Raw genomic sequence first — 26,843 nt, 5'->3', positions numbered from 1 at the left:
TCTTGTCACCCAGGCTAGAGTGCAATGGTGTGATCTCGGCTCACTGCAACCTCTGCCTCCTGGGTTCAAGGAATTCTCCTGCCTCAGCCTCCCGAGTAGCTGGGATTACAGGTGCCCACCATGCCCAGCTAATTTTTGTATTTTTAGTAGAGATGGGGTTTCACCACGTTGGCCAGGCTAGTCTCGAACTCCTGACTTCAAGTCATCAACCCGCCTCGGCCTCCCAAAGTGCTGGGATTACAGATGTGAGTCACTGCGCCCAGTTGGATAAGTCTTTTTTAAAAAATGGAGTCAAACAAAAAAATCCAAGCTGCAGCTACACAAAGATAATTATACCTTGATATAATTTATCTAAAATTTAATAACTTGTAAAATAATACTATTTAGAGATACATTCATAGGTAATGAGTGACATTCACAGGAATAAACACAAATTTCAAGACAGACATTACCTATTGTGTGAGGAAAGAGTTTGCCAGAGATGGGTACTCTTTTGGGAATTTAAAAGTATTTGTAATATTTTATTTTCGAAGCTGGGTGTGGGGCATATAAGTATTAACTACGTTCTTTTCTATGATTAACATACTTCAATTAAAAAAGACAAATTGAATCTACAGATCAAGATAAATTATGTCAAGAAAATATACAGAAAACTCAACACTGAGATGCATGCTAGTTAAGTTGCTAAATTTTGAAAATAAAGCACCCAATCAAGAAAACCCCATGGGAAATGAAATAAATGCACTTTACTTTGTAGTCACATTAAATCACAAAGATCATGATCTGGTCAAAGCAGATAATTTAATAGTGATATTAAACAGGAATAGATTCATTCAATAAAGAGTTGCAAACTAGTGTGTTTGTTTCACCTGCTCAGTTGTTGTTTTCTAATTTGAATTAATTGCCAACACAGGAAGATTGGAAAATTTTACAATTACATTGGGATTGCCCTATGCATTTGCATCTGTGGTATCAGGAGAAAAAATCTGAGATAAGAACTAAACAATTAGTGTTATTCCTTTATTTCTAAAAGAAAGATTTTGACTCTTTTGTTGTTGTTTTCTGAGACAGGGTCTCACTTTGTTGCCCAGGCTGGAATGCAGTGGTATAATGATGGCTCACTGCAGCCTCCAACTCCTGGGCTCAATCAGTCCTCCCACCTCAGCCTCCTGAGTAGCTGGGATTACAGGTGTACACCACCACGCTTGGCTAGTTTTTCGTATTTTTTGTAGAGACGGCGTATCTCACCTTCTTGTCCAGGCTGGTCTCAAACTCTTGGGTTCAAACAATTATCCTGCCCCAGCCTCCCAAAGTGCTGGGATTATAGGTGTGAGCCACTGCACCCAGCCTTATTTCTGAACATGGTAATTTTCTAAAGGTTAAGCCTCCTTTTGATATTTCTAGGATTACTTTTTCTAAGAAGTCATAATTTCTTAAATACAGCCAATTAAGCCATACATCAGGAGAAAGATTGGTGGTAAGTACATTATCTGGTTCAACAAAAAATGAACAGGAGACAAGCTGTGCAGATATGGTTACTAAACGGAATATAAATGTTATTAACTGAGTGAGAATGTTACCCAACACAAATTGGTAAAGGTGGAAGAAAGTAAAATCATCTGTGAGAGTGCCAATGTCTTCATCCCTTATGGTAGAAAGTGATGCTGTCTAAATTTGAAACATGAAGATCTTTTGTAAAAACACTACAAACTGTAATGTTTTTCACAATTTATTTTCTTACTGTAAAAACCTCATTTAGGAAATACATCAATAATTTTTTGAACTGCACTTTGGTTTTTCACCGAATTCAAACAAACCTACTTTTAACATTTTTACTTAAAACAGCATTTCAGGCCAAACGCGGTGGCTCATGCCTGTAATCCCAATACTTTGGGAGGTCGAGGTGGAGGATCACTTGATGCCAGAAGTTTGAGACCAGCCTGGGGTAACATAGTGAGACCCCCATCTCTGTTTAAAAATGAAAATAAAATAAAAATGATAAAAATAAAACAGCATTTCAGTAATAAGCATGTGAGGAATAATAATACTATTTTACTTTTCAGTATGTTGGACATTTTTCCCATTGTAAAACTTAAAAATAACATTCTGAAAAATAAAAACTCATTACAATACAGCCTGGATTTTGTAAAAAGTATATTTATCCAGTTTTCCTTCCCATTTTCCTTTCTTCTTTTCTGCCTGTATATCTGCATAGAAATATACCTAAAAATAAAAGTCAGCGTTGATGATGATTTATGGGGTAGTTAAAAAAATTCTTTGCATCTTTTTGTATTGCTTAATTCTTTAAAATAAGCAGGCATTATTTTGCAAAAATGAGAACTTTTCCTTTACCAAATCACAACTTTAAAAGTACGTTTAAGGAATTCCTATTGAACGTTAAGCAGTATGGCTCAGACATGTACTGTTTACTAACTTCACATGGTGCTAAGCCTATAATGAACGGTGTTGAGGGGCCGAGGGGTATTCAAAATACTCCACCCTGACATATTCTAAAATAACACAATAATGACTAATATTGGCTGGGCGCAGCGGCTCACGCCTGTAATCCAAGCACTTTGGGAGGCCGAGGCAGGCGGATCACCTGAGGTCAGGAGATCAAGACCAGCCTGGCCAACATGGCAAAACCCCGTCTCTACTAAAAATACAAAAAAATTAGCCAGGCGTGGTGGCTGGCTCCTATAATCCCAGCTACTCAGGAGGCTGAGGCAGGAGAATTGCTTGAACCTGGGAGGCAGAGGTTGCAGTGAGCTGAGATGATGCCACTGCACTCCAGCCTGGGAGACAGAGCGAGACTCCATCTCCAAAAAAAAAAAAAAAAAAATAGAAAGAGAGACTGATATTTACTGATACTGAATATATACTACATACCAAACACAATTCTCAGCACTCCATATGTATTAATACCTTGCATCCTGATGACACATCTATACAGTAGCTAAATAATTTTCCAGATTTTACAGACAAGGTGAAGAAAACTTAAAAATCTATCAGAGGAGAAGCTGATTTAAACCTGAGTCTTCCACGGTCAATGTTCTTAGTCACTACACTACACCAGCAGTTCCAACACTTTGCTGTATATGGGAATGACCACCGGAAATCTTTAGGAAAACCCGCCTGGCTCCCACGTGTAAATATTCTGATTTAATTAATACAAAGTGGGCTCTGGGCAGCAGGATGTAAAAAGTTCCCCAGGTGATTCTAACGTGCAGAGAGACCACTGTCCTACACCCTTCTGCCTCTGGGTAGCTGTTGGGTAGTGGTTATCAAGCCTGGATGAACATCTGAATCACCTGATCATTTTTATAACTTCTAGGCCGATGCCCTAACTCAGGCCAAAGGGCCTGGGCTTAAGTAGTTATAAATGCTTCTCAGGTGATTCAAGTCTGCAGCTAGTGCTTAAGAACCACGGCTTAGGGAGAGAGCAGTTGTCTCCCATTTTAACAATGCCCAAAGTAGTGAATGTTTTCAATTAGAGGTTTATCTTTCTCTCAAATGGGTGCAGCATAAAAAAAAAAAAAAGACAGAGAGAGCAAAGAAAAAGAAAACAAATTGAGAGCCACTAAACATGGAGCATGGTTTTAAGTTCACTTGCAATCTAATAGGTTCAGAACTATTCTGGGAGTAATACGACTCTCTTCAACTGTCTCTGAGATTGGATTTAGAGCTTTCTTGGATCAGAATGTGACCAATGGGTTTGTTTAGTTTCAGGGTTTATTTTTTTTTTTGCTCCCTTCAGGTAGGGCTGTTTCACCTGGCATTGGGCTTCATCTAGGACTAGCACAAGTGAAAAGAAGGTCTACTGATAACTATCTCTTTAGGCCTCAAACTCATAAAAGTTTCACAGAGTAAAATATCCTAAAAAGGTTACACAATGAGAACCAAATAATAAAAGACTGTGACAGTAAACCTGAAAATTTTAACAGAGAAATAAAATCCACAAAATTAGGCACAGTCCTTGAGAAATAAACTAACACATTCAATGAGGAGCAAATCTGAAGTTGAAAGCAAGAAGCACTGTTTGCCAGGTGCAGTTGCTCACGCCTGTAATTCCAGTGCTTTGGGAGGCTGAGGTGGGTGGATTAACTGAGGTCAGGAATTCGAGAGTGAAGCTCTGTCTCAAAAAAAAAAAAAAAAGCACTTTTTAATTTTTAGGTTTTTATAGAGATGAGGTCTCAATATCTCAGTATATTGCCCAAGTTGGTCTCGAACTCCTGGACTCAAGCAATACTCCCACCTTAGCCTCCCAAAGTGCTGAAATTACAGGCATTGGCTACTGCACCTGGCCTTTTATTTATTTATTTGCTTACTTATTTACTTCTAAGAGGAAGCACTTAAGAGAATATCAAGTGAAAATTCACAACTGCCAGATCTCATTTGAGAACCTAAGATGAGAGATTCTAATATGTAATATAAGAATGGCTAATATGTATTGAGTGCTTACAATGTACTAAGCACAATTCTAAACTTTAGACTTAGGAACCTAATATCAGAGATTCTAATATAATAGAATCTTTGGCTCCAGAGCATTCACTAGGAAAGCACACCAATCAATTAGCTTGTCAGCAGTCCTCAACCATTTATTTCTCTGATACAACAGCAAATATGATTCCTACCTGTAGTACTCAGATAACTGAGCACAAAGTCAAAAAATATTCTGTCTGGCTCTAGATAGCTACTAAACTCAGATTGGAGCTAAACTTGCCAGGTTCAGTATCAAAATCTGTGATAACTGCATAAAAACCTATTTTTGTTAATGAAAAAGGATCCATATCTTTAGCAACCAGACATTCAGGTGGCAAAATTGACATCATCTTATGAAAATTAGCTCTGCATTTCTATCCACATTAACAATCTATAGGCCATGAGTCTAAAAAGGCAATTACCCCAGTTGTTCCTCACTTCTGATTCTCCAACACTACCAAGTCAGGCACTGTAGGTTTGCCACCAAGAGCCAGTGCAGAAGCCCTCCCACATTTGCAGAAATTTTCCTCAGAACAGGTCTGCATTAGTTTCAAGACACAAACAAGAAGCGTACAAAGCATTACAACTTTGGAGCTTAGAAGAGAATATCCCAAATAATTTGGAAGGCAAATTATGACTATAATAAATTTAGCATAGTTCTTTTTTAAAATTAATTTTAAGTTCTGGGGTACATGTGCAGGATGTGCAGGTTACATAGATAAACGTGTCCCATGGTGGTTTGCTGCACCTATCAACCCACCACCTAGGTATTAAGCACCATATGCATTAGCTATTTTTCCTAATGCTCTCCCTCTTCCCACCCCACCCGCAACAAGCCCTGGTGTGTACTGTTCCCCTCCCCATGGTCATGTGTTCTCATTGTTCAGCTCACATTTACAAGCGACAATGTGCAGTGTTTGGGTTTCTGTTCCTGCATTAGTTTGCTGAGAATAACGGTTTCTGGGTCCACTCATGTCCCTACAAAGGACATTATCTCGTTCCTTTTTACAGTTGCATAGTATTCCATGGTGTACATGTACCAACCACATTTTCTTTATCCAGTCTATCACTGATGGGCATTTGGGTTGATTCCATGTCTCTGCTATTGTGAATAGTGCTGCAGTGAATGTCCACATGCATGTATATTTGCAGTAGAATGATTTATATTCCTCTGGGTATATACCCAGCAATGGAATTGCTGGGCCAAATGGTATTTCTGCTACTAGATCTTTAAGGAACTGTCACACCATCTTCCACAATGGCTGAACTACTTTACATTTCCACCAACAGTGTAAAAGCGCTCCTATTTCTCCACAATCTCACCAGCATCTGTTGTTTCTTGACTTTTTAATGATCACCATTCTGACTGGCATGAGATGGTATTTCATTGTGGTTTTGATTTACATTTCTCTAATGATCAGTGATGTTGAGCTTTTTTTCAAATGTTTGTGGCCGCATAAATGTCTTCTTCTGAGAAGTGCCTGTTCATGTCCTTTGCTCACTTTTTAATGGGGTTGTTTTGTTTAAGTTCCTTGTAGGTTCTGGATATTAGACCTTTGTTGGATAGATTGCAAAAATTTTCTGCCACCCTGTAGGTTGCCTGTTTGCTCTGATGATAGTGTTTTGTTTTGTTTGTTTGTTTCTGCTGTAGTATGGTTATGATACAACTTGTGGTTCTAAGCAGAATGGAATGCTGGTGGGTCTGTGAGAATAGATTAGAAGCAAAGAACAGTACAAACCTAGATAATTCAGTCAGTCCTGCTGTTTACCCTAATGTGGCTGAATATCTTCCCAACATACATATTGCACCTCAGGACTAAATGACAACAACTGGACTAGTTTAATTGCTTCTTGAGGCCACACCTGAAATTTGATAATAAACTCATCAGCAGAGTGAAGAAAGCTGGTCTTCCTGCTCACCATTAGCAGGGTAGCTCCTCTAGCAAGCTACGTAGATGTAAGTTAATAAGGAAAGTGTAAAGCTACTTAAAATGTACCAGGTTACATGAAACTAAATGCAACTTGTGATCCCTTATGGGAAAAAAAATCAACAAGACTGGAACATGGACTATAAGTTAAAGCATTTTATCAACATTATATGAATCTAATAACTGTACTGTGGTCATGTAAAACAAGCCTTGTTCTTAGGAAATAAACAATTACATATTAAGAGGTAAAGGAGCATTATGTATGAAACCTACTCTCAAATGACACAGGAAAAAATTATATAGAATGATGAAGCAAATGTGGCAAAATGTTAATAGCTGCTGAATCTAGATAAAGAGGATATGGAGTTCTTTGTACTATTATCATAACTTTTTGTAAGTCTGAAATTATTTCAAAATTAAAAGTACACAAAATTAAAATGAACTAGCTGGGCCAGGACTGGTGGCTCATGCCTGTAACCCCAGCACTTTGGGAAGCCAAAGCAGGTAGATCACCTGAGGTCGGGAGTTCGAGACCAGACTGACCAAAATGGACAAACCCCATCTCTACTAAAAATACAAAATTAGCCACTCTCAAGTGATCCACCTGTCTCAGTCTCCCCAAGTGCTGGGGTTATAGGCATGAGCCACCATACCCAGCTCCTAATCTGAAAATCTAAAAGTCTCCAATGAACATTTCCTTTGAGTATCATGTCCACACACAAAAAGTTTCAAATTTTGGAGCATTTCAGATTTCCAGCTTTGGGATGCTCAAACTGTACTGAACATTTTTTTTCTTTGCTCTTGTCTCCCCATGTCCTAATGTATTGAAAATATTCTTATTTATCCTCAAGTTTCAGATCATTACCCAATAACTCTATATTCAGAGAAACAGATATATATCTGCATAATTTACACTGCTATATAAATCCATTAGATTCTGTTCAATGATTGGATTATGCTTCTTGCTTTCACAAACAGCACAGTATATAGGAAAGATATAATTTTAAAGTTAGATTTCTGTTGATAAACCAACTCTACAATTTATTGATTATGTGGCTTTGGGTAGGTTATTTAATCTCTGTGGATCTCAACTCACTCAATTATATAAGGTTAATGCTTCTATATCATAGGGCTGCCATGAGCTTAAATGTGAATGTGTAGTAATTAGCACAAATATATACTTGATATATTAGTTCTTGTTTCTCCAAATTACCTTTTTTTTTTTTTTTTTTTTTGAGACAGGGTCTCACTTTGTTCCCCAGGCTGGAGTACAGTGGTGCAATCAAAGCTTGCTGTTTCAGCCACCTGGGCCCAAATGATCCTCCCACCTCAGCTTCCCAAGGAGCCTGGACCACAGGCATGTGCCGCTACACCTAAGTTGCATTTTTTATTTTTTGTAGAGGTGGGGGTCTCCTTATGTTGTCCAGGCTGGTCTTGAACGTCCTGGCTCAAGGGATCCCCCACTTTGGCCTCTCAAAGTGCTGGGATTACAAGTGTGAGCCACATGCCTGGCCCAATTTACATTCTTTACAAAGAACACAGCCTTTGCAAAACTAAACACAATTTGTTTCTCATCATGGCACTACCTTGATCTAAGGGCTAAGAATGGAAACCATCTACCCTTACACACAGCTTATATACTAAGGTCCAAAACTACCTGCCATGATATGGTTTACTGTCTACATTAACATGAATTTATTATTTCTTTGTCTCATTGGCATAACTTTCCTGTTCTAGAAGACTTCTATCCAAATAACTTAATCATTCATTATAAGAACTTCATGATAAATCTATTAGCTTTTCACATGATTTACTTTTATTTTTTGTTTACAGGGTCTCACTCTGTGGCCCCCCTGGAGTGCAGTGGCACAATCACAGCTCGCTGTAGCCTCAAACTCGTGGGGCCGTCCAAGTGATCCTCCAGACTCAGCCTTTCAAGCAGCTAGGACTACAGAGGTGCACCATCAGGCCTGGCTACTTTTTAAAACAAATTTTTGTTGATATGGGGTCTCCCTATGTTGTCCACGCTGGTCTCAAACTCCCGGGTTCAAGCCATCCTCCCATCTCGGCCTCCCAAAGTGCTGGGATTATAGGCAGCTGAGCCACATGCCAGGTCTATTAGTTCTTCCAATTTAGAAAACCTCAACAGTTTATGCCTTAAGGCTCCTTGCAGTCTTTGCTTTTGCTACCAATCTTAAACTGCTGTATCAGATCAGTTTCCAATCCTAATCAAGCCATCTTCCTCCAACATCCTCCTACCCTCTGCCTCTGAAAGACCAGCCTTAAGCTGTACCCATCAGTAAAATCTGACCTTGCTTTACGAGTTTAATACACTACCAAAGCTCTAAGCAGTGTTCTTTCTTATCCCAGCAAGCAATAAATTCAGCTGTCTTAACAAAATGTCATATTGGTGATATTTGGCGAATTATCACTGGACAGGGCAGTATATCTATAAGCATAAAGACAAGGCAGAGGGATTTCCCCACAAATGTCTAGAAACACTGTAAAAATGAACTAAGATAAATTATACACCAGGCTAATTACGTCCACTAATACATCCATTAATCAGAAGGAAATGGGTTAGTCGAGACCACAACAGAAAGTTTCCTTCCAAGGGTGGCCAGTGAGTCCTAAAAAGTTCTTTTTGATGAATTACACGTTTATACTGCAATTTTGCCCAGCGCAGTGGCTCATGCCTGTAATCCCAGCTCTTAGGGAGGCAGAGGAGGGACGACAGTTTGAGCCCAGGAGTTTGAGGACTGCCTGGGCAATATGGCGAGACTCCGTTCTCCACAAAAAGGAAAAAAAAACAAAGCAAGTATATTGCAATTTTGTAAGCCCTTCCTCACAACAGAAGTGTTCAAATATGACCCTGAACCAAGAAAAACTGAGTCTCAGATAGCTCATATATCTTTGGGAATTACCAAAAATAATTCTAGGGTTGACTACCTAAGTGACTGCAAGAGAAATAAGCAGTTTTAAAATGAGTTCCCTCTGAAGAACAATCCACATCCATCATTAACGTCATTAAAGTGTGAAGAACACTAACTTCTATGGGGTCTAATCATGGTCTAATGACTTTCCACCCAGGTAAAGCATACTAAGCTGTGGGGTGGGAAGGAGTGAAGCACCAGGTACCTTTCAAAGTTTACTTTTCACCAAGACAAACTGATCCCAGCCGACCCCCCACAGGACTTCTGGAGCCCTACCAGCTCCAGAGAAGGGGGAGGAGGTGGTAGAAAGTAACAGAATTCTGTAGGACCCACCCTCCAGCTGACTGAGGACTGGCCTGCAGCAGCGAAAGGCCTTTGGGGTCCCTAGCTCCGCAAGGACTCCCCTGCGCGCTCCGGGATCCATACCTGGCAAGCTATAGCCCTGCGAAAACTGCACGCCATGTCCGCCTTTAGGGAAGTGCCCCGCAGTCCGCCAGTCCAGGCGTCACCTCACCTCCTTAAACGCCCCGCCCCTCGCGCCGGAAGCCCGCCCTGGAGGGTGATGCCAGCCAATCAAGAAGCTGCGTGACTCGCCACTAACCTCTGCCCTGCAGGCGCGAGGGCGCGCGGGAAATCCTGAGTGCATCTGGAATCCGCAGAGCCAGTAAGACCATGGCCACGTCCTCGATGTCTAAGGTACGTGGTGGCCGACGCTCACTGTGGCTCTACCGCTGCCTCATTCCCCCTTTGAAGAAGGGATGAAGCGGAGGTTACGTAGGCCTCCGTTCCCTGGCTGGAGGGGAGGGAGGGAGCGGCGTACTGAGCTGAGGCGTCCTTGCTCCAGATCAGTTGAGGCCAACTTTGCTTGGGGAGCGAGGACGCGGATCTGCCTTGTGGTGCGGCTAGGAGGATTTTTAAGTTCTGGTTGTTGGAGGTCGGATGTCCTGATGATGTGGCCCAGTCTTTCATTTTTCCCTCTCACAAATGCTGTTAGCCGAGCACTCCGTTAGGTACCGAGATGCAGTGGTAAACAAAACAGATTCAGCTTCTGCAGTCAAGAAAGTCAGTAAACATAGATAAACTGATGATCACAAATTTTAAGTGTTAGCAAGGAAAAGAGTTCTAGACAGACAACAGAAGAGTGGGAAGAACCTAATATAGGTTGCCGGGGGTTAGCGGAGGCTTTTTGGAGAAAGTAACGCTTTGACTGAGACCTGAAAAATGAGAAGTTAGGCTAAGGATTAGGGCGAGGAGGGAAGAAAGAACAACATGTTCTTCGGCCCAGAAGATAGAAATAAAATGGCATATTAGAGGAATTTAAAAATCATAATCAGAAAGTAGACAAAGAGTGGGAGCGTCATGAAAAATGAGAATGCAAAAGTAATGCAGATGCGGGGGTGTGTGGTGGGGGTATCTTACAGACCTCATCTTGGCTACCTAGATGGCAAGAAATTGCAAAACATAGTGTAGTTGGTAAGAGGATAAGCCCTAGAGCTATATTGTCCAATGTGTTAGTCACTAACCACATGTGGCTATTTAAATTTGAGTTAAAGTAAAATTAAGTAAAAATTCAGTTCCTCCGTTGCACTAGCCACATTTTAAGTGCTCATTCATCACATGTGGCTGCAGCTACCATTTTAGATAGTGCAGATACATTTCTATCATTACAGAAAGTTCTGTTGGACAGCGCTGTTCTGGACCACGAAAAGTAAGACATTTAGTTCTATTATAAGTGCAGCGGGAAGCCCCTGAAGTTAAGCTGTCTGATAAAGCTGAAAAATGCAGATGAAGAAGCTACATTCTCCCTATGTTAAAACAATGGATTAATGAAGGCTATATCATGGATCTGATTTTTTATTTTGATTAAAATGGTTTATGAGAAGCAGTGCTTTTAAAGCACTTTACATGTACTTTACATCTCAAGAAGAAAGTACAAGTCTTGGGGTTTAAGGTTACACTAGTAGAGATTTAAAAGTAGTGTTTTTATTAGAATTGGTACTGGTTTTATTTTGTCCTGGTTATAATGTTCTGTAGGTTTTGAATGGTCTGTCCCTTAATCCTGTTGATTGCATAAGCACCTCTTATTTTTATGTATCTTGCAGAAAGTAAGGTTTTTCAGGAAAGCGTTTTGGTATTATAACAGAAATGTCTGTATTGGGATGAGACCTTACATGTATAAGAAGCTTTAAGAACTATTTCATGAGTTGATGGAACTGTAAGCTTTTTTTTTTTTTCTTGAGACGGAGTCTCGCTCTGTTACCAGGCTGGAGTGCAGTGGCACGATCTGGGCTCACTGCAACCTCCACCTCCCCGGTTCAAGCGATTCTCCCACCTCGGCCTCCCGAGTAGCTGGGATTACAGACACGCGCTACCACATCCAGCTAGTTTTGTATTTTTAGTAGATACAGGGTTTCACCATGTTGGCCAGGCAGGTCTCGAATTCCAGACCTCAAGTGATTCCCCGGCCTCGGCCTCCCAAAGTGTTGGGATTACAGGCGTGAGCCACCATGCCCGACCCTTAAACGTATCAAAACATTTTAATGTCTCTTTCCTCATGAAATTTTCTGGCTGTTGGCCTTCCTCTATCTCAAACACCATCACTTGACCAGCAGTTCCAAATGGTTAACCATGTTACTACCACTGCCCTATATTAAGATCCTTTCCTCATACCATGTTCCTTTGAAGCTCCTTTCTTTTTTACTGAATTGCAGGTGGATTTGAAAAGAAGACAATGACAGGTTTGTCATGGTACCACGTGATTTTTCTAAATATGTATGTTATTTCACAAACTTCTGCTAGTTGCAGATACAAGAATATAAGGCACAGGGCTGTGTGCGGTGGCTCATGCCTGTAATCCCAACACTTTGGGAGGCCGAGGTGGGTGGATCATCTGAGGTCAGGAGTTCGAGACCAACCTGACCAACATGGTGAAACCCCATTTCTACTAAAATACAAAATTAGCCTGGCATGTTGGTGGGCGCCTGTAATCCCAGCCTCTCAGGAGGCTGAGGCAGGAGAATCGCCTGAACTCTGGAGGTAGAGGTTGTAGTGAGCCGAGATTGTGCCATTGCACTCTAGCCTGGGCAGCAGAGGGAGATTCTGCCTAAAAAAAAAAAAAAAGAGTCTAATGCACAGGTCTTAATTTGGAACATGTAATCCAAATGACTACTTTATATTTTCACAGCTGTCTTTAACACTATCCTGAGACAACTTTGCCTAGGTATTGTTCTTTCATTATGTCTTTTATTTTCCATAGAAATAGAAATCTTTAAGAAGTTGTCCATTAGGCCAGGTGCAGTGGCTCATGCCTCTAATCCCAGCACTTTGGGAGGCCGAGGTGGGTGGATCAAGAGATCAGGAGTTAAAGACCAGCCTGGCCAACATAGTGAAACCCCGTCTCTAATAAAAATACAAAAAAATTAGCCAGGCGTGGTGGCAGGCACCTGTAATCCCAGCTACTCGAGAGGCTAAGGCAGGAGAATGGCTTGAACCCAGGAAGTAGAGGTTGCAGTGAGCCGAGATCGCACCATTGCACTCCAGCCTGGGCGACAGAGCGTGACTCTGTCTCAAAAAAAAAAAAAAAAAAAAAAGAAGCTATCCATCGTGCATAACTTTAGAATTGGTAGAATAGACTAGGACCAGTAACTTGGGGGCAGTCTACCACTAGTCAAATAATAGTATGAAACTAAACATAGCTGGGAAATTACCAAGACAATTACTTGACAAGCATTTATTCATTCCTTATACTGATTGCCTAATATATATGTTAGCACTATTCCAAACATTGGAAAAACAGTTATAAAATACAGTTTGTGCTTGAAGGCGCTCATAGTCTACTCAGGGAGACACACCCATAAACAACTATGATATACAATTAAAGTGACTTAAAGCAATGCGAAATAAAGATGTTCAAGTACTGTGAGATCTCGGGGAAAGGAGAATTTCTGTAGTGAGAATTGTGAAAGGTTTCCCAAAGGAGATGAGTGTTGAGACAAACTTTAATGGATAAATGAGTAGGCATTTATCAGATGAAGAAAAGTATATAGAGTGAAACAGCTGCAATTATCTATTTCCTACTAAGGTTGTAGATACTTTGATTTTAAATAAGTTTTAGGTTGGGAGAACATCACTATTTTCAACCTTTTTGATCTTCATTTTTATTTATTTCTTTATTTATTTTTTTGAGACAGAGCTTTGCTCTTTGTCGCCCAGGCTGGAGTGCAGTGGCACGATCTCAGCCCACTGCAACCTCCACCTCCGAGTTCAAGCGATTCTCCTGTCTGAGCCTCCTGAGTAGCTGGGATTACAGGCTTCTGCCACCACGATTGACTAATTTTTGCATTTTTAGTAGAGACAGGATTTCACCATGTTGGCCAGGCTGGTCTCAAACTCCTGACCTCATGGTCCACATGCCTTGGCCTCCCAAAGTGTTGGGATTACAGGCATGAGCCACTGTGCCCAGCCCATTTTAATGTATAGTATTAATTCCTTTAAGTTTATGAAAATGGAACCTTTCTGGGCTTAAATTTAATCAGCTTTTATTTTCTTTGTCTACCTCCTAGATCAGGTGTCAAAGAGCGAAATAAAAAATGGGCATCTCATGGGAGGGAGGGGAGAGAGTGGATAGTCCCCCTTGTTGTTTTAGAATTTTCCTTCTATAGGTCAGAGAGGAGTGATGTGATTTCTTAGAATCTGAAAGAAATGTGTTCTCTCCCCTGCCATCTTTTTTTTAAAAAAGTGCTTACTCATAAAATATTTGGTTAATCAGATTTCTCTGCTCCTTGCTACTTTAACTTTATGCTTTTTGTCTTTCTTTCTTTTTATAGGGCTGCTTTGTTTTTAAGCCAAACTCCAAAAAGAGAAAGATCTCTGTGCCAATAGGTAAGGTGTCTGAATATTAAATGTTTTATTCCCTACCTTCTTAAACTATTAAGAACTAACCCTAATTGAATTTAGTAATTCTCTTATCTGAGCTTGGCTTACTTGCCATGTTGATGTAGCGTTTATGTTCTAAGGCATTGGTCAAAGAGATAAGAGGACACCCCAGGGCTCTAATTAAAGAGAATCCAATTAGATCTTCCAAAGGTAAGTTGGAAGCAAATTTACTTCAAAGGATATGCTGCCATTTTTAAAAGAGATTGTCTTTTTGATTACTTCTCTGCCATTGTTTTTTTATCTACAACTTTAGAAATGAAAATGAGTTTCTGCTAGAGAAACATTTTGATTCTTGATGAAGTAATCAAAACAATAAAGGCTGACTGGCAACGCAGATGTCTAACGATGGAGGAAATGTTATATAGAAAATAAAATGATAATTGGTAACATAAGGAAAGCCTAAGAAATAAAATGACTACAAATTTGTATATATTTTCTAATGAAAATTTTATAAAAATTATTTTTGTGTTAAAATACAATATTCATAGGGAGACTTAAATATGCTTAAGTCATAGGCCAGGCATGGTGGCATCTCTCGGAAGCACAGGGGTCCCACACAGTTCTCAATCACTCTCAACTAAAACAAATTTGTTCAATTATTGGGTTTTAATTACTCATAGACACGCATACTCCTGTTATTAAGGGAGTAGATTTTTATCACTCACTCTGACATATGCATACTCACACACTCATATACCCATGTGGGTAAGAGAGGAAAGACATTTCTTTAGTTTTGTTTATTTATTTATTTTAGAGACAGGGTCTTAGTCTGTCACCCAGGCTTCAGTTCAGTGGCCTGATCATAGCTCACTGCAGCCTTGAAAAATCCTGGGCTTAAATGATCCTCCCACCTCAGCCTCCTAAGTGCCTGGGACTACAGGCATTCACCACCATGCCTGGGTAATTATTTTTTAAAATTTTCTGTAGAGACAGGGTCTCACTTTGTTGCCCAGATTGGTCTTGAACTCCTGGGCTCAAGTGATCCTCCCGCCTCAGCCCTCAAAGTGCTGGGATTACAGGCGTGAGCCATTGTGCCCAGCCTAATTTGTTTGTTTGTTTTCATTTGGGTTTTTCTGAGATGGAGTCTAGCTCTCCAATCTCGGCGTGATCTCAGCACAATCTCAGCTCACTGCAACCTCTGCTTCCCGGGTTCAAGCGATTCTCCTGTCTCAGTCTCCCGAGTAGCTGGGACTACAGGCAAGTGCCACAATGCCTGGCTAATTTTTGTATTTTTTAGTAGAGACAGGGTTTCACTGTGTTGGCCAGGCTGATCTCAAACTCCTGACCTTGTGATCTGCCCACCTCAGCCTTCCAAAGTGCTAGGATTACAGGTGTGAGTCACTGAGCTTGGCGGTTTTTTTTTTTTTTTTAAAGGCAAAAACAACATAGGTTGTCTTAAAGTCCCAGTGGTTTCCTGGGATGAAGTAGGGGGAATTAACTGCAAAGGGCAAGAGGGAACTTTCTGGAGTGATGGAAATGTTCTCTGTTGAAAGAGTGGTTATGTAAGTATGTACTTGGGTCAAACTGTTAAAATGGTTATGTTATTTTTAAATTATACCTCAATAAAATTAAGTTAATAAAAAAGATACTGTCTTTGCTTTTTTCATTTATATCCTGATACCTGTTTAGTGATCAAATTAAGAAGACTTCTTCAATCAAATCCAGTATTACTATCATAAAGTATTGTACTGGTTCTCAGTCATAGCTTCACATTAGAATCATTTGGGGAACTTTGAAAAAGTCTTGTTTTAATATAACTGTAGATGCACATATAATTACATGTAATACTCTTTCACCAGTAAGTACCCTTCGACCAGTTATCCCCAGTGGTAGTATCTTACATAACTCTAGTACAGTGTCACAATTAAGAAACTGATATTAATACAATCTACTGACCTTATTCAATTCCAACTTGTGGGACTTTGAAAAAATACAGGTTGAGTTCCTTATCCCAAATCTTGGGACCAGAAGTGTTTAGGTTATTGGAAGTGTTTCATGTTTTGAAATATATACCTGTATATAATGAGATAATCTTGGGAATGAGACCCAAGTCTAAAAATAAAATTCATCATGTTTCCTATACACCTTAAACACATAGCCTGAAGCGAATTTTACATAATATTTTAAATACTATTATACATGAAACAAAGTTTGGCTGTGTTTTGACTGCAACCTGTCACTTGAGGTCAGATATGGAATTTTTCCACTTGTGGCATCATGTTGGTACTCAGAAAGTTTCAGGTTTGGGAGGATTTCAGATTTTTGGATTAGAGATGCTCAACCTGTGCCAATGCTCAGACCCTAATTCAGATCAATTGAATTAGAATCTCAAGAGTGGAGCCTAAGTGTTAGAATTTTTCAAAAGTTCCCCACGGGGTTATTGAGTATTTACATTCAATATTCAGCACTGTGAAAATTAATTCCAGTGGAAAAATTATGATATGGAATTAAGCATACCCATGTACTAGTTTTGAATTGAAAAAAGAAAAAGTGAACTATGCCATTGTTTGACTAAGGAAATAAATGGATAACTTGAATATATAGAATAGGATTTTTTTAAAGTAATGATACACACACACACACACACACACTTTTTTTTAAAATAGAGATGGGATCTTACTATGTTGCCCAGGCTGGTCTTGAATTCCTGAGTTCAAGTGATCCTCCCACCTTGGCCTCCCAAAGTGCTGGGATTATAGGCGTGAGCCACCATGCCTGGCTACACGTTTCTTTAATGTTGCAGATTGCTTAACTTACTAGAAATAGGTCAGAGAAAATTCAAGACTTGTTCCCCCATTGTCATTAGGGACACGTAGCATGCGGTGACATCTAATATCACCAGCAATGTAATTATAACTAATACAGTTGTTAATATTTCTTGGGTGTTTACAGGGTGCCATACTGTTTTGTTTTGTTTTGTTTTTTGAGACAAGACCTTACTCTGCCACCCAGGCTGGAGTTCAGTGGCACAATCATAGCCCACTGTAACCTTGAGTTCCTGGGCTCAGGGAATCCTCCTGCCTTAGCCTCAGTTAGGACTACAGGCTCATGTCACGTTGCCTGCTTATTTATTTATTTATTTTTTTAAGGCGAGATCTCACTTTGTTACCCAGGCTGGTCTCAAATCCTGAGCTCAAGCAGTCTACCTGCCTAGGCCTCCCAAAGCACTGGGATTACAGGCCCAGACTGTCTTAATTATTTTATATGTGTTAATTTGTTTAATCCCCTCAGCAAATTATAAGGAATGTATTATCGCCATTGAAATATATAAGGATACTTAGACATATAACTTTCCCAATGTTATAATGTTAGTAAATGATAGAGCTATGATTTGAACCCAACCTGTCTGATTCCAGAGCTCATGATTTAACCATAACTTAATACTGCCTCTCATTATATGAGGCCAAGTTTCTACTTAGAACTTTTTGTATTGAATTTAAGCTACGACTTATTAGGATTGGTTTATAGTTTTTAGTACTAGTAAACCTGATGTGTATAATTGTATGACTTGAACTTTGCTTTAGAAGTTCGTTAGGCTTTTTTTTTTTTTTTCATTATGTGACTCTGAGACCAACAGATAGTGTTACAATATGAAAATCTTTGAGGAATTGACCCTGATTATAAGGCAGATGGAGCAGGAATGAGGGAAACATAGCCAGACTTTAGCACTAACCTTCACTGGCTTCAGTTATTGAAACAGATTGCCTGAAGAAGTAAGAAGATGCTTTACATTTTGCCCACCATCTGTCCCCTGACTGAAGACACTCGGGCACATGATTAAGACCAGTAACTCTCTCTCCTCAGTATTCTGTGGATGACTGCATAGCCAGCAAAACAACTGGGTAGGAACTGGAGAGAGGGAGACTGACAGCAGCACTGGCACTGTAGGAGATACTCACGCTGAAGTATATATAGCACAGTGACTAGGAGCCGAGGCAAGTAGAAACCTGGCAACAGTGAGAGCTTATATTCTTCAGTGTAGTTTTTAAATTTACCTACCTGCTCTGTAACAGACTGAGAGAAATCATGGTAACAGTTTGAAGTATCCTACTGCTGTGTTTCCCAGTTTCTAAGAGGTTTTTCATGTGTATTTTGATGTGGCATTATTCTGCACATAAAAATTGTGTCTTGATTTGCCACTTTCGTGTTACAGTATGATTTTACCTATTAATGTAAAGTGACTATTTTTGTTCTTTTTAAAGCTTCCTTGTTCTGCTTTGTCTCTTATTTATTTATTTATTTAGAAACAGGTTTTCGCTCTGTTGCCCAGGCTGGAGTGTAGTGGCGCAATTTCGGCTCACTGCAACCTCTGCCTCCCAGGTTCAGATGATTCTCCTGTGTCAGCCTCCCGAGTAGCTGGGACTACAGGTGCACACCACCATACCTGGCTAATTTTAGTATTTTTAGCAGAGACGGGGTTTCACCATGTTGGCCAGGCTGGTCTCGAATTCCTGAGCTTGTAAACTGCCCACCTTGGCCTCCTAAAGTGCTGGAATTACAGGCATATGCCACCGTGCTGGCCTGCTTTGTCTCTTAATAATAGTGTCTTCTGGCTGGGTGGGGTGATGCATGCCTGTAATCCCAGCACTTTGGGAGGCCAAGGCAGGTGGATCACTTGAGGTCAGGTGTTCAAGACCAGCCTGGCCAAGGTGGTGAAATCCCATCTCTGCTAAAAATACAATAATTAGCCAGACATGGCCCCGGGCACCTGTAGTCCCAGCTACTCTGGAGGCTGAGGCAGGAGAATCACTTGGACCTGGGAGGTGAAGGTTGCAGTAAGCTGAGATCTCACCACTGCGCTCCAATCTGGGCAACAGAGGGAGACCCTGTCTCAAATAATAGTAATAATAATAATAGTGTCTCCTTGCTTTCTTTTTTTGCTGGCATTTTAATTGTATAACCTTGTCTGCCACTTTACCATACAATGACTTAGATGTATTCTAAGGCTTTTGATAAAATTAAAAATCAATAGTTGCTAAAAATTCTGAGTTGGCCGGGCACGGTGGCTCAAGCCTGTAATCCCAGCACTTTGGGAGGCCGAGACGGGCGGATCACGAGGTCAGGAGATCAAGACCATCCTGGCGAACACGGTGAAACCCCGTCTCTACTAAAAAGTACAAAAAAACTAGCTGGGTGAGGTGGCGGGCGCCTGTAGTCCCAGCTACTCGGGAGGCTGAGGCAGGAGAATGGCGTAAACCCGGGAGGCGGACCTTGCAGTGAGCTGAGATCCGGCCACTGCACTCCAGCCTGGGCGACAGAGCGAGACTCCGTCTCAAAAAAAAAAAAAAAATTCTGAGTTAACCGTGATTAGGAAAGTAGTTCCTTAAAATTAAGTAAATTTCTATTCAAAACTCTCAGTTAACATTAAAACTTGGTGGTAGAATTTTAACAGCAGAAATTTAGCATCATGAACACTCCAGTTGTTACAATAAAGTACAGAGCAGTAAACAACAAGAAGCATGAGGGAAAGTAGAAAATATAAGGAATCTAAAATATTTGATTAAAAGAAGAGACCTATGATACAGGCGTTGGGGATTTCTTAACATATTAAAGATGTTATTTTTCCCCAAATCAATCTGAATTTTATTTTATCTAGTCAAATACCAGTACAACTAGTTTTGAGAAGTGACCGGATTACTGTAAAATTAATTTGAAGAAATGGCTTAAATTTTTTTGAAACAGAATAGCAATGTTTGGGGGCAGTGGGAGGAAGACCTGAATGTATTTGATGCTAAAATGTACAACATACAAAGCCATAATAATTTAAACAGTTCAGGACTGGTAGGGGAATAGGGCTGGATTCAGTAGAACAAAATAAAAAGTTCAAAAATAGTTCAAAGTATATGTAAGTATTTAGACTATAAGGGCATGTCAAATCAGTGGGAGAAGAATGGATTATACAATAAATGAGGGTTTTTCAAACCAAATGTCGTAATCTGTGTGTGAGTTATGAAATCAATTTAGTGGACTATGATTATACTTACATAAAACAGGAAAGAAAACATTTGCTATTACGTAATAAGGGTGAGTGTGATTTTTTGTGACTTTAGTTTTTGTTCATGTGTATTGTGTTAGGTTATGATGTAAAATGTATTCCTTAATGTGGATCATAGTTTGAAAAGTTTGAAAGCCAGGCAATAAATGGTATTTTCACAAATAGCTAACCATTTGGAGAAAACATTCAAAAAGGATATAAAAATATACAGACAGAATAAATGAAAGACTGGACTAAACTATGTCAGTGGAACAAAAATATAAGAATAGTAGTAGTAAGTCATTCAGTAGAATAGAGTTCAAAGCAAATTATGAAGCAAAGTATACAAGGTTGTAGAATAACAGCAAATAATGAAAACATTATTAAATGTATATAACTCAAAGCAAAAAATCACTTAATAAAAACTTAGAAATTCAAAAGCAAATGATAGAAATACAGTAGAAAGATTGAAATTTTTAATCTTAAATATACAATTAATATGGTAAAAATAAAAGATTATAAATAAAATGAAATACAGAGGCTATTGAATGTTATCTGTCCCCAAATATATGTTTTTGATGAATATAAAAAAAAAATTAAGGCCAGGTGCAGTGGCTCATACCAGGTGCAGTGGCTCACACCAGCAGTGGTGTGAGCCAGTACTTTGGGAGGCCAAGGTGGGCAGATCACTTGAGGTCAGGAGTTTGAGACCAGCCTGGCCAACATGGTGAAACCCCATCTCTACTAAAAATACAAAATTAACTGGGCGTGGTGGCACGCGCCTGTAGTCACAGCTGCTTGGGAGGCTGAGGCAGGAGAGAATCACTTGAACCCAGGAGGCGGAGGTTGCAATGAACCAACATCGTGCCACTGCACTCCAGCCTGGGCAACAGAGTGAGACTCCGTCTTCAAAAAATGAAAAAATTCCACTTCTGTCACTTACTGCGTAACTTTGCACGTAAGATCTATAACTTATGCTATTATAGGAAAAAAGAAGCTGACTTATTTCTTTCTGTTTTTAGAGGACTATTTTAACAAAGGGAAAAATGAACCTGAGGACAGTAAGCTTCGATTCGAAACTTATCAGTTGATATGGCAGCAGATGAAATCTGAAAATGAGGTGAATACTTTTTTTTAATAACTTTTCTGTAACACCCTAAGTCTCATTTTTGTTACCTCTCATCTTCCTTTCCACCAGTTTACAAGAGTATTGATGAAATATAGGAAGTATTGGTCAAGCATAACCTGTGTATCCTTAAAAAAACAACCATAATCCAGCCTGGGCAAGTTGGTGAAACCCTGTCTCTACAAAATCTGCAAAAACTAGCCGGGCATGGTAGTGTGCACTTGTAATTCCACTACTCAGGAGCCTAACTTGGGAGGATCACTTAAGCCTGGGAGGTGGAGGTTGTAGTGAGCGGACATAGTACCACTGCACTCCAGCCTGGGCAACAGAGAGAGACCTTGTCTCAAAAACAAAAACAAAAAATCATATTTCTTGTGAGTGGAACAGATGTTTATGATAGCTGTTAAGGCAAGGAGCTTTCAAATGGTGACGCTCTTAAATTATCCGTTCAGGTATACAACTGTGAAATCAAGCTGTTTCTAAACTCCTTCACTTTCTCATCTTTATATTCCAGCTCTGAAAAATTTCTTCACTATAGCAAATTGGTAGCTCTAGGGCCAGCATTTCAGGCTGATAGCTTATTATTATTTTTTTTTGTCAACACAGTGTCGTAGTTTTGGTTTTAATTGCCTTTGGGAAGGTTATGTACTTTCCAGTTTATTACTGCCATCTACCAGTCCTTACTGATTTACACCCAGTGGCTTTGCTCATTCTTGTATTCCATGTGATCCTTCAAGGTATTTGAGTTTGTGGTTTCCAGTTTAGGTTCTCTTCATTTCTTAATCTGGATCGTCATAATACCCTCCTAACTGGCATCCCTGACACCATTGGCCAAATTAGAAAAGACCCTCTTCGAGGCAAATGCAGCCCAATTCCAGGCAACCCTTCCAACCCTGTTGTCAGATTAACCCTTCTTAACCCTGATCCAATTATGTCTTTACTTCACATCCCTTCAGTGGTACTCCCCATAGGATGAAATCCAAACCTTTTAATGTCATATATATGAGACATTAAGTCATATATATAAAATATATAAATATATAGCATATATATTATGTAATTATATATAATATATAAATATATGTAAATATATATATATTTTTTTGAGACAAGGTCTTGCTCTGTCACCCAGGCTGGAGTGCAGTGGCATGATCATAGCTTACTGTAGCCTTGACCTCCCAGGCTCAAGTGACCCTCTCACCTCAGCTTCCCAAGCAACTGGGACCACAGACATGCACCATTACACCCAGCTAATTTGTCTTTTTATCTGTAAAAATGAGGTTTCACTATGTTGACCAGGCTTGAGAGGGAATTTTTAATGGGGGAACCCAAAGCACTAATTACTAGAGATTTAAGGAAAAAACATTTTTTAATTAGGTTCATCTTTTGATCATTTTGCATCATTGAATCCATGACAATTTTCTTTCCAAAACCAGGAAAGACATCAGATTATTATTTCTAATAAGTTTTTGTATGTTCTTTGTAGCGACTACAAGAGGAATTAAATAAAAACTTGTTTGACAGTCTAATTGAATTTCTGCAAAAATCTCATTCTGCATTCCAGAAGAATTCAAGAGACTTGGCTGGTCAAATAAAACTCAGAGAAATTCCAACTGCTGCTCTTGTTCTTGGTATATATGCGTATGTTTGTTCATGCATGCATCTCTATGTATTTTGTGTGTTTTTAATTTTTTTTTTTATTGTTGAGAGTAGTGGAAGGACCTGTTTTGATGAGCCTGTTTTGTCTCTTTTATTTGTACAATTAAACCAACTATATTTTACGTATTTTCAAAAACCAATAAAAATTCCTTATATCTTTACAGATGGTCATATGTTTGTAAATTAAAAGGAATTTATCTAGCTAATGTTCTCCTCAACTTTTGATCAGAAGGGAAAATACATTTGTTTTACTCTTTATAGATACAAGAGTGTATGAGATTTGGTAATAAAGAAACTACCAGTGTTAGTAGATTTGGTTTTCAGACTTTTTTTAATCATAACTTCAATGGAATTACTCTGTGACCTTAATTTTATTTTCCTGTGCATAGTTTTTCAATCTTAGATTTTTTCATTATATTCATATTAATTATCTACAAGGAGGTGTTTGGATGAATTGCACATAAATTGCTTTCAAGTTGCAGGTTGTAAATTAAGTACTTAAATAGCCATCATTAATATCTCATCTTTACCAAACATTTGGATTCCAGCACAATGGAAAAAATTTCTTTGTAATGTTAGCAAATTTTCTTCATTTGCTTTGAAAACAAAGTTGAATTTATTTGGATTCCAAACATGCTCTTAATTTCTGCTTCAATTTATTCAAGATTTGTTATGCTAGTTAGCTCTGAGATAAGGAATTTATTCTCAACTTTAATGTACCCACAAATAACCTCCAGGGATTATATTAAAATGTAGATTTTGGTTAATGGGTCTGGGGTGAGGCCTGAAATTTTACATTTCTGACAGGATACCAGCTGATGCCCATATTGCTAGTCCCAGGACCACACTCATAAGACTCAAGGGAATTATTTTTATGATACTGTGGACCAGCTTTACAATGCAACATCTAAAAACTCTCCCATTTGATGAAAAACTGAGGCCCAGTGATGGCCCACTTGTACCAAGCTAATGGAAAGAATGTTTTAAAAGCATGGTCTGAGTAGAACATTTTTCTAGTTAAACACATTGTTGATTATCTTGTTTGTGATAGACAAGTTCATTGTTTTATAATATAAATATAACGAATATAATGTTAGTAATAAATAGCTTATAGCCAGTCAGTGAAAGACAAGATAAACCAGTGTTTTACTGAACTTCTAAATTTGTTCAGGGATGCATTATTATAATCATAGACCATAATGCATGCTAGGAATAGTTTTGATATTTTCTATTTTCAATATCCATTTAAAAAATAGTCTGCTAATATTTTTATTCTTTGGCTCCCCTAGAAAAAAAAATGGTTTATTATTGCTGGCATGGATGATTCTGAAATTTTTCTTTTTCTTCCAAGCAATGAAAGTTTTGCAACTGTAACTCTTAAGCAGTTTGAAAGTGACTGCTGCTGCTGTCTGCCTAAGCACCAAATGACTTTCTAGAAATCACAGATGGTTATGCTAGGGAAGATACCAGTTAACAGAATTTTTTTTCCAAAGTAGTGGGAAATTTTTCACTCAAAAATTTGATAACTGTATGCGGTGCCCTGAAACTGTGCTTTGCAGAAATGAAAACCAGGGATTCCATAAATAGCAAAAGAACCCATAGTTTTACTTTTTTGAAACTTTTATAGAGATAGGGTCTCGCCACGTCTGCCAGGCCCGTCTTGAACTCTTGGCTTCAAGTGATCCTCCCAGAGTGCTGGGATTATGGGCGTGAGCTACTGCACCTGGCTAGTTTTAATTTCCTTAAAGAGCTTGTTATGAATTTGACAAAGCAATGAAATTACTTCTAAGATGTTTTCAAGGGTTGGCTGGGCACGGTGGCTCACGGCTGTGATCCCAGCATGTTGGGAAGCTGAGGCGGGTAGATCACTTGAGGTCAGGAGTTTGAGACCAGCCTGGCCAACATGGTGAAACCCTGTCTCTACTAAACTACAAAAATTAGCTGGTGTGGTGGCACATACCTGTAATTCCAGCTACTTAGGAGGCTGAGACAGGAGAATCACCTGAACTTGGGAGACGAAGGATGCCGTTAGCCGAGATTGAGCTGCTGCATTCCAGCCTGGACGACAGAGCAAGATTCTGTCTCAAAAAAGAAAGTTTTCAAGTGCACCTCCCAGTAATTTGTTTGAAAGAGGAATTGTGCAAAATATCTTTCCTGACAAATATAATGCATGCCTTTGGATAGCTATTGTTAATGGATATCTCATTTATATAGTGTATTTTCTTGGTTTCTGTCATTAATCATTTTTTTAAATGTTTCTACGTGTGAGTGCTTGATATGTTCAATAGCTTTTGTCATTATATTATTATTAATACAAATGGTGATATAATATTGATGTATTATCTCATAGGTGTGAATGTCACAGATCATGATTTAACATTCAGAAGTCTAACAGAGGCCCTTCAGAATAATGTCACACCATATGTAGTCTCATTGCAAGCTAAAGATTGTCCAGGTAAAATATAAATGCCATAATAACCTTGGTGAGATGTTACAGACTTCTTTCATCCTTTTCTCTCTTTTTCAGGCTTTCTTTATTCCTTTTTATTGGTGGAAAGAGAACAGTGCTATGTTTTGGGCAGGGTTAGGCTTGGGGCCTCTCAGAGTAATTGTGACTATTATAGAACTCTGCCTCCTTTTGCTGTCTTTATTCTTGACCCATTTCTGCCCTATCAGCTTAACTGCCAGGAGCAGTCCAGGCATTTTGCGAGATGCGTTCTTTAACCCAGTGAAACGTTTAATAAGTAGAAAGACTTAGGGCGGAAAGCTGAGAATTGGGGAATGAGGAGCTCTTGTTCATCTCAAAAGAGAGTAGACTACGTGGGCTCATCTGTCAGCCATAAATCGTCTTACTGTCCCGCTTTGAAAAGCCACCATGGTAAAAAATAGTCCATTGACAGAGCTAATCCTGAGCATGTGAACCCATGAAATCATAAAGAATCATAAAGAGTGTTCACACTACTCCTTTTCCTTTTTTTTTTTTTTTTTTTTTGGAGACAGGGTCTCACTGTGTTGCCTAGGCTGTACTACAGTAGCATGATCATAGCTCAGTGCAGCCCTGAACTCCTGGCCTCAAGCAATTCTCCCACCTCAGCTTCCCTGGTACCTAGGACTACAGGTGCATGCCATTACGCTCAGCTACATTGTGGGGTTTGTTGTCGTTTATAGAGATTGGGTCTTGCTATGTTGTCCAGACTGGTCTGGAACTCCTGGGCTCAAGCAGTCCTGCCTCGGCTTCCCACAGTGCTGGGATTACATCTTGAGTCACCATGCCTGGCCATAATGTAGTAAAATTTGTTTGGATTTAGATTGATAAAAGAGATTGATGTGCTTATATTGCTTTCATATTTATAAACTGATTGAAATTAAGTAAAAGTCCTTAAGGGCATCTTTAAAAATGGCTATATGAAAGATTTATAATCAGTAAAATAATTCATATGACACTTGATTTTTCTTAGGGACCTTGAAAACTGTTTATTTTTCTGTGTAATTTAAATACAGATTTAAATATTTTAAATAATTTAAATATTCCTAAAATTTATAGTTTGCTTGTCTACACATTTGTTTATGTGACCTTTTTATTATAGATAATATACATAAGTGGCCAGGAGTGGTGGTTCACGCCTGTAATCCCAGCACTTTGGGAGGCCGAGGCAGGCAGATCATGAGGTGAGGAGTTCAAGATCAGCCTGGCCAAAATGGTGAAACCCCGTCTCTACTAAAAAATATAAAAATTAGTTGGGCATGGTGGCATGTGCCTGTAATCCCAGCTAGTGGGGAGGCTTGAGGCAGGAGAATCGCTTGAA

The 26,843-nt window shown here is 39.2% G+C and overlaps 2 protein-coding genes across 8 annotated transcripts in view; one reads left to right on the top strand and one right to left on the bottom strand.

Moving 5' to 3' along the window:
- RARS2 (arginyl-tRNA synthetase 2, mitochondrial) overlaps nucleotides 1-9,874 on the bottom strand; it is a 72,569-nt gene extending 62,695 nt beyond the window's left edge. Inside the window, exon 1 of the mRNA XM_008006562.3 lies at nucleotides 9,770-9,874. Within this exon, the coding sequence (XP_008004753.1) occupies nucleotides 9,770-9,805 (36 nt within the window). The 5' untranslated portion in view covers nucleotides 9,806-9,874. The remainder of the gene's footprint in view (nucleotides 1-9,769) is intronic.
- Nucleotides 9,875-9,932: 58 nt separating this feature from the next.
- The window catches only part of ORC3 (origin recognition complex subunit 3), a 76,717-nt gene continuing 59,806 nt past the window's right edge, over nucleotides 9,933-26,843 (top strand). For 6 of the 7 annotated variants that reach the window (XM_008006555.3, XM_073022592.1, XM_008006554.3 and 3 more), the window contains exons 1-5: nucleotides 9,933-10,039; nucleotides 14,170-14,224; nucleotides 21,275-21,372; nucleotides 22,865-23,009; nucleotides 25,388-25,492. In XM_008006555.3, the coding sequence (XP_008004746.1) occupies nucleotides 10,016-10,039; nucleotides 14,170-14,224; nucleotides 21,275-21,372; nucleotides 22,865-23,009; nucleotides 25,388-25,492 (427 nt within the window). In that variant the 5' untranslated portion in view covers nucleotides 9,933-10,015. Of the gene's footprint in view, nucleotides 10,040-14,169; nucleotides 14,225-14,358; nucleotides 14,429-21,274; nucleotides 21,373-22,864; nucleotides 23,010-25,387; nucleotides 25,493-26,843 lie in introns of all 7 variants that reach the window. The other variant, XM_008006561.3, reaches the window with a different exon arrangement.

The sequence above is a fragment of the Chlorocebus sabaeus genome, chromosome 13 (genome assembly GCF_047675955.1).
Source record: "Chlorocebus sabaeus isolate Y175 chromosome 13, mChlSab1.0.hap1, whole genome shotgun sequence".
Lineage (NCBI taxonomy): Eukaryota > Metazoa > Chordata > Mammalia > Primates > Cercopithecidae > Chlorocebus > Chlorocebus sabaeus.
Note: the sequence above shows the minus strand (reverse complement) of the source record. Positions and strands in the feature narration are given on the sequence as shown.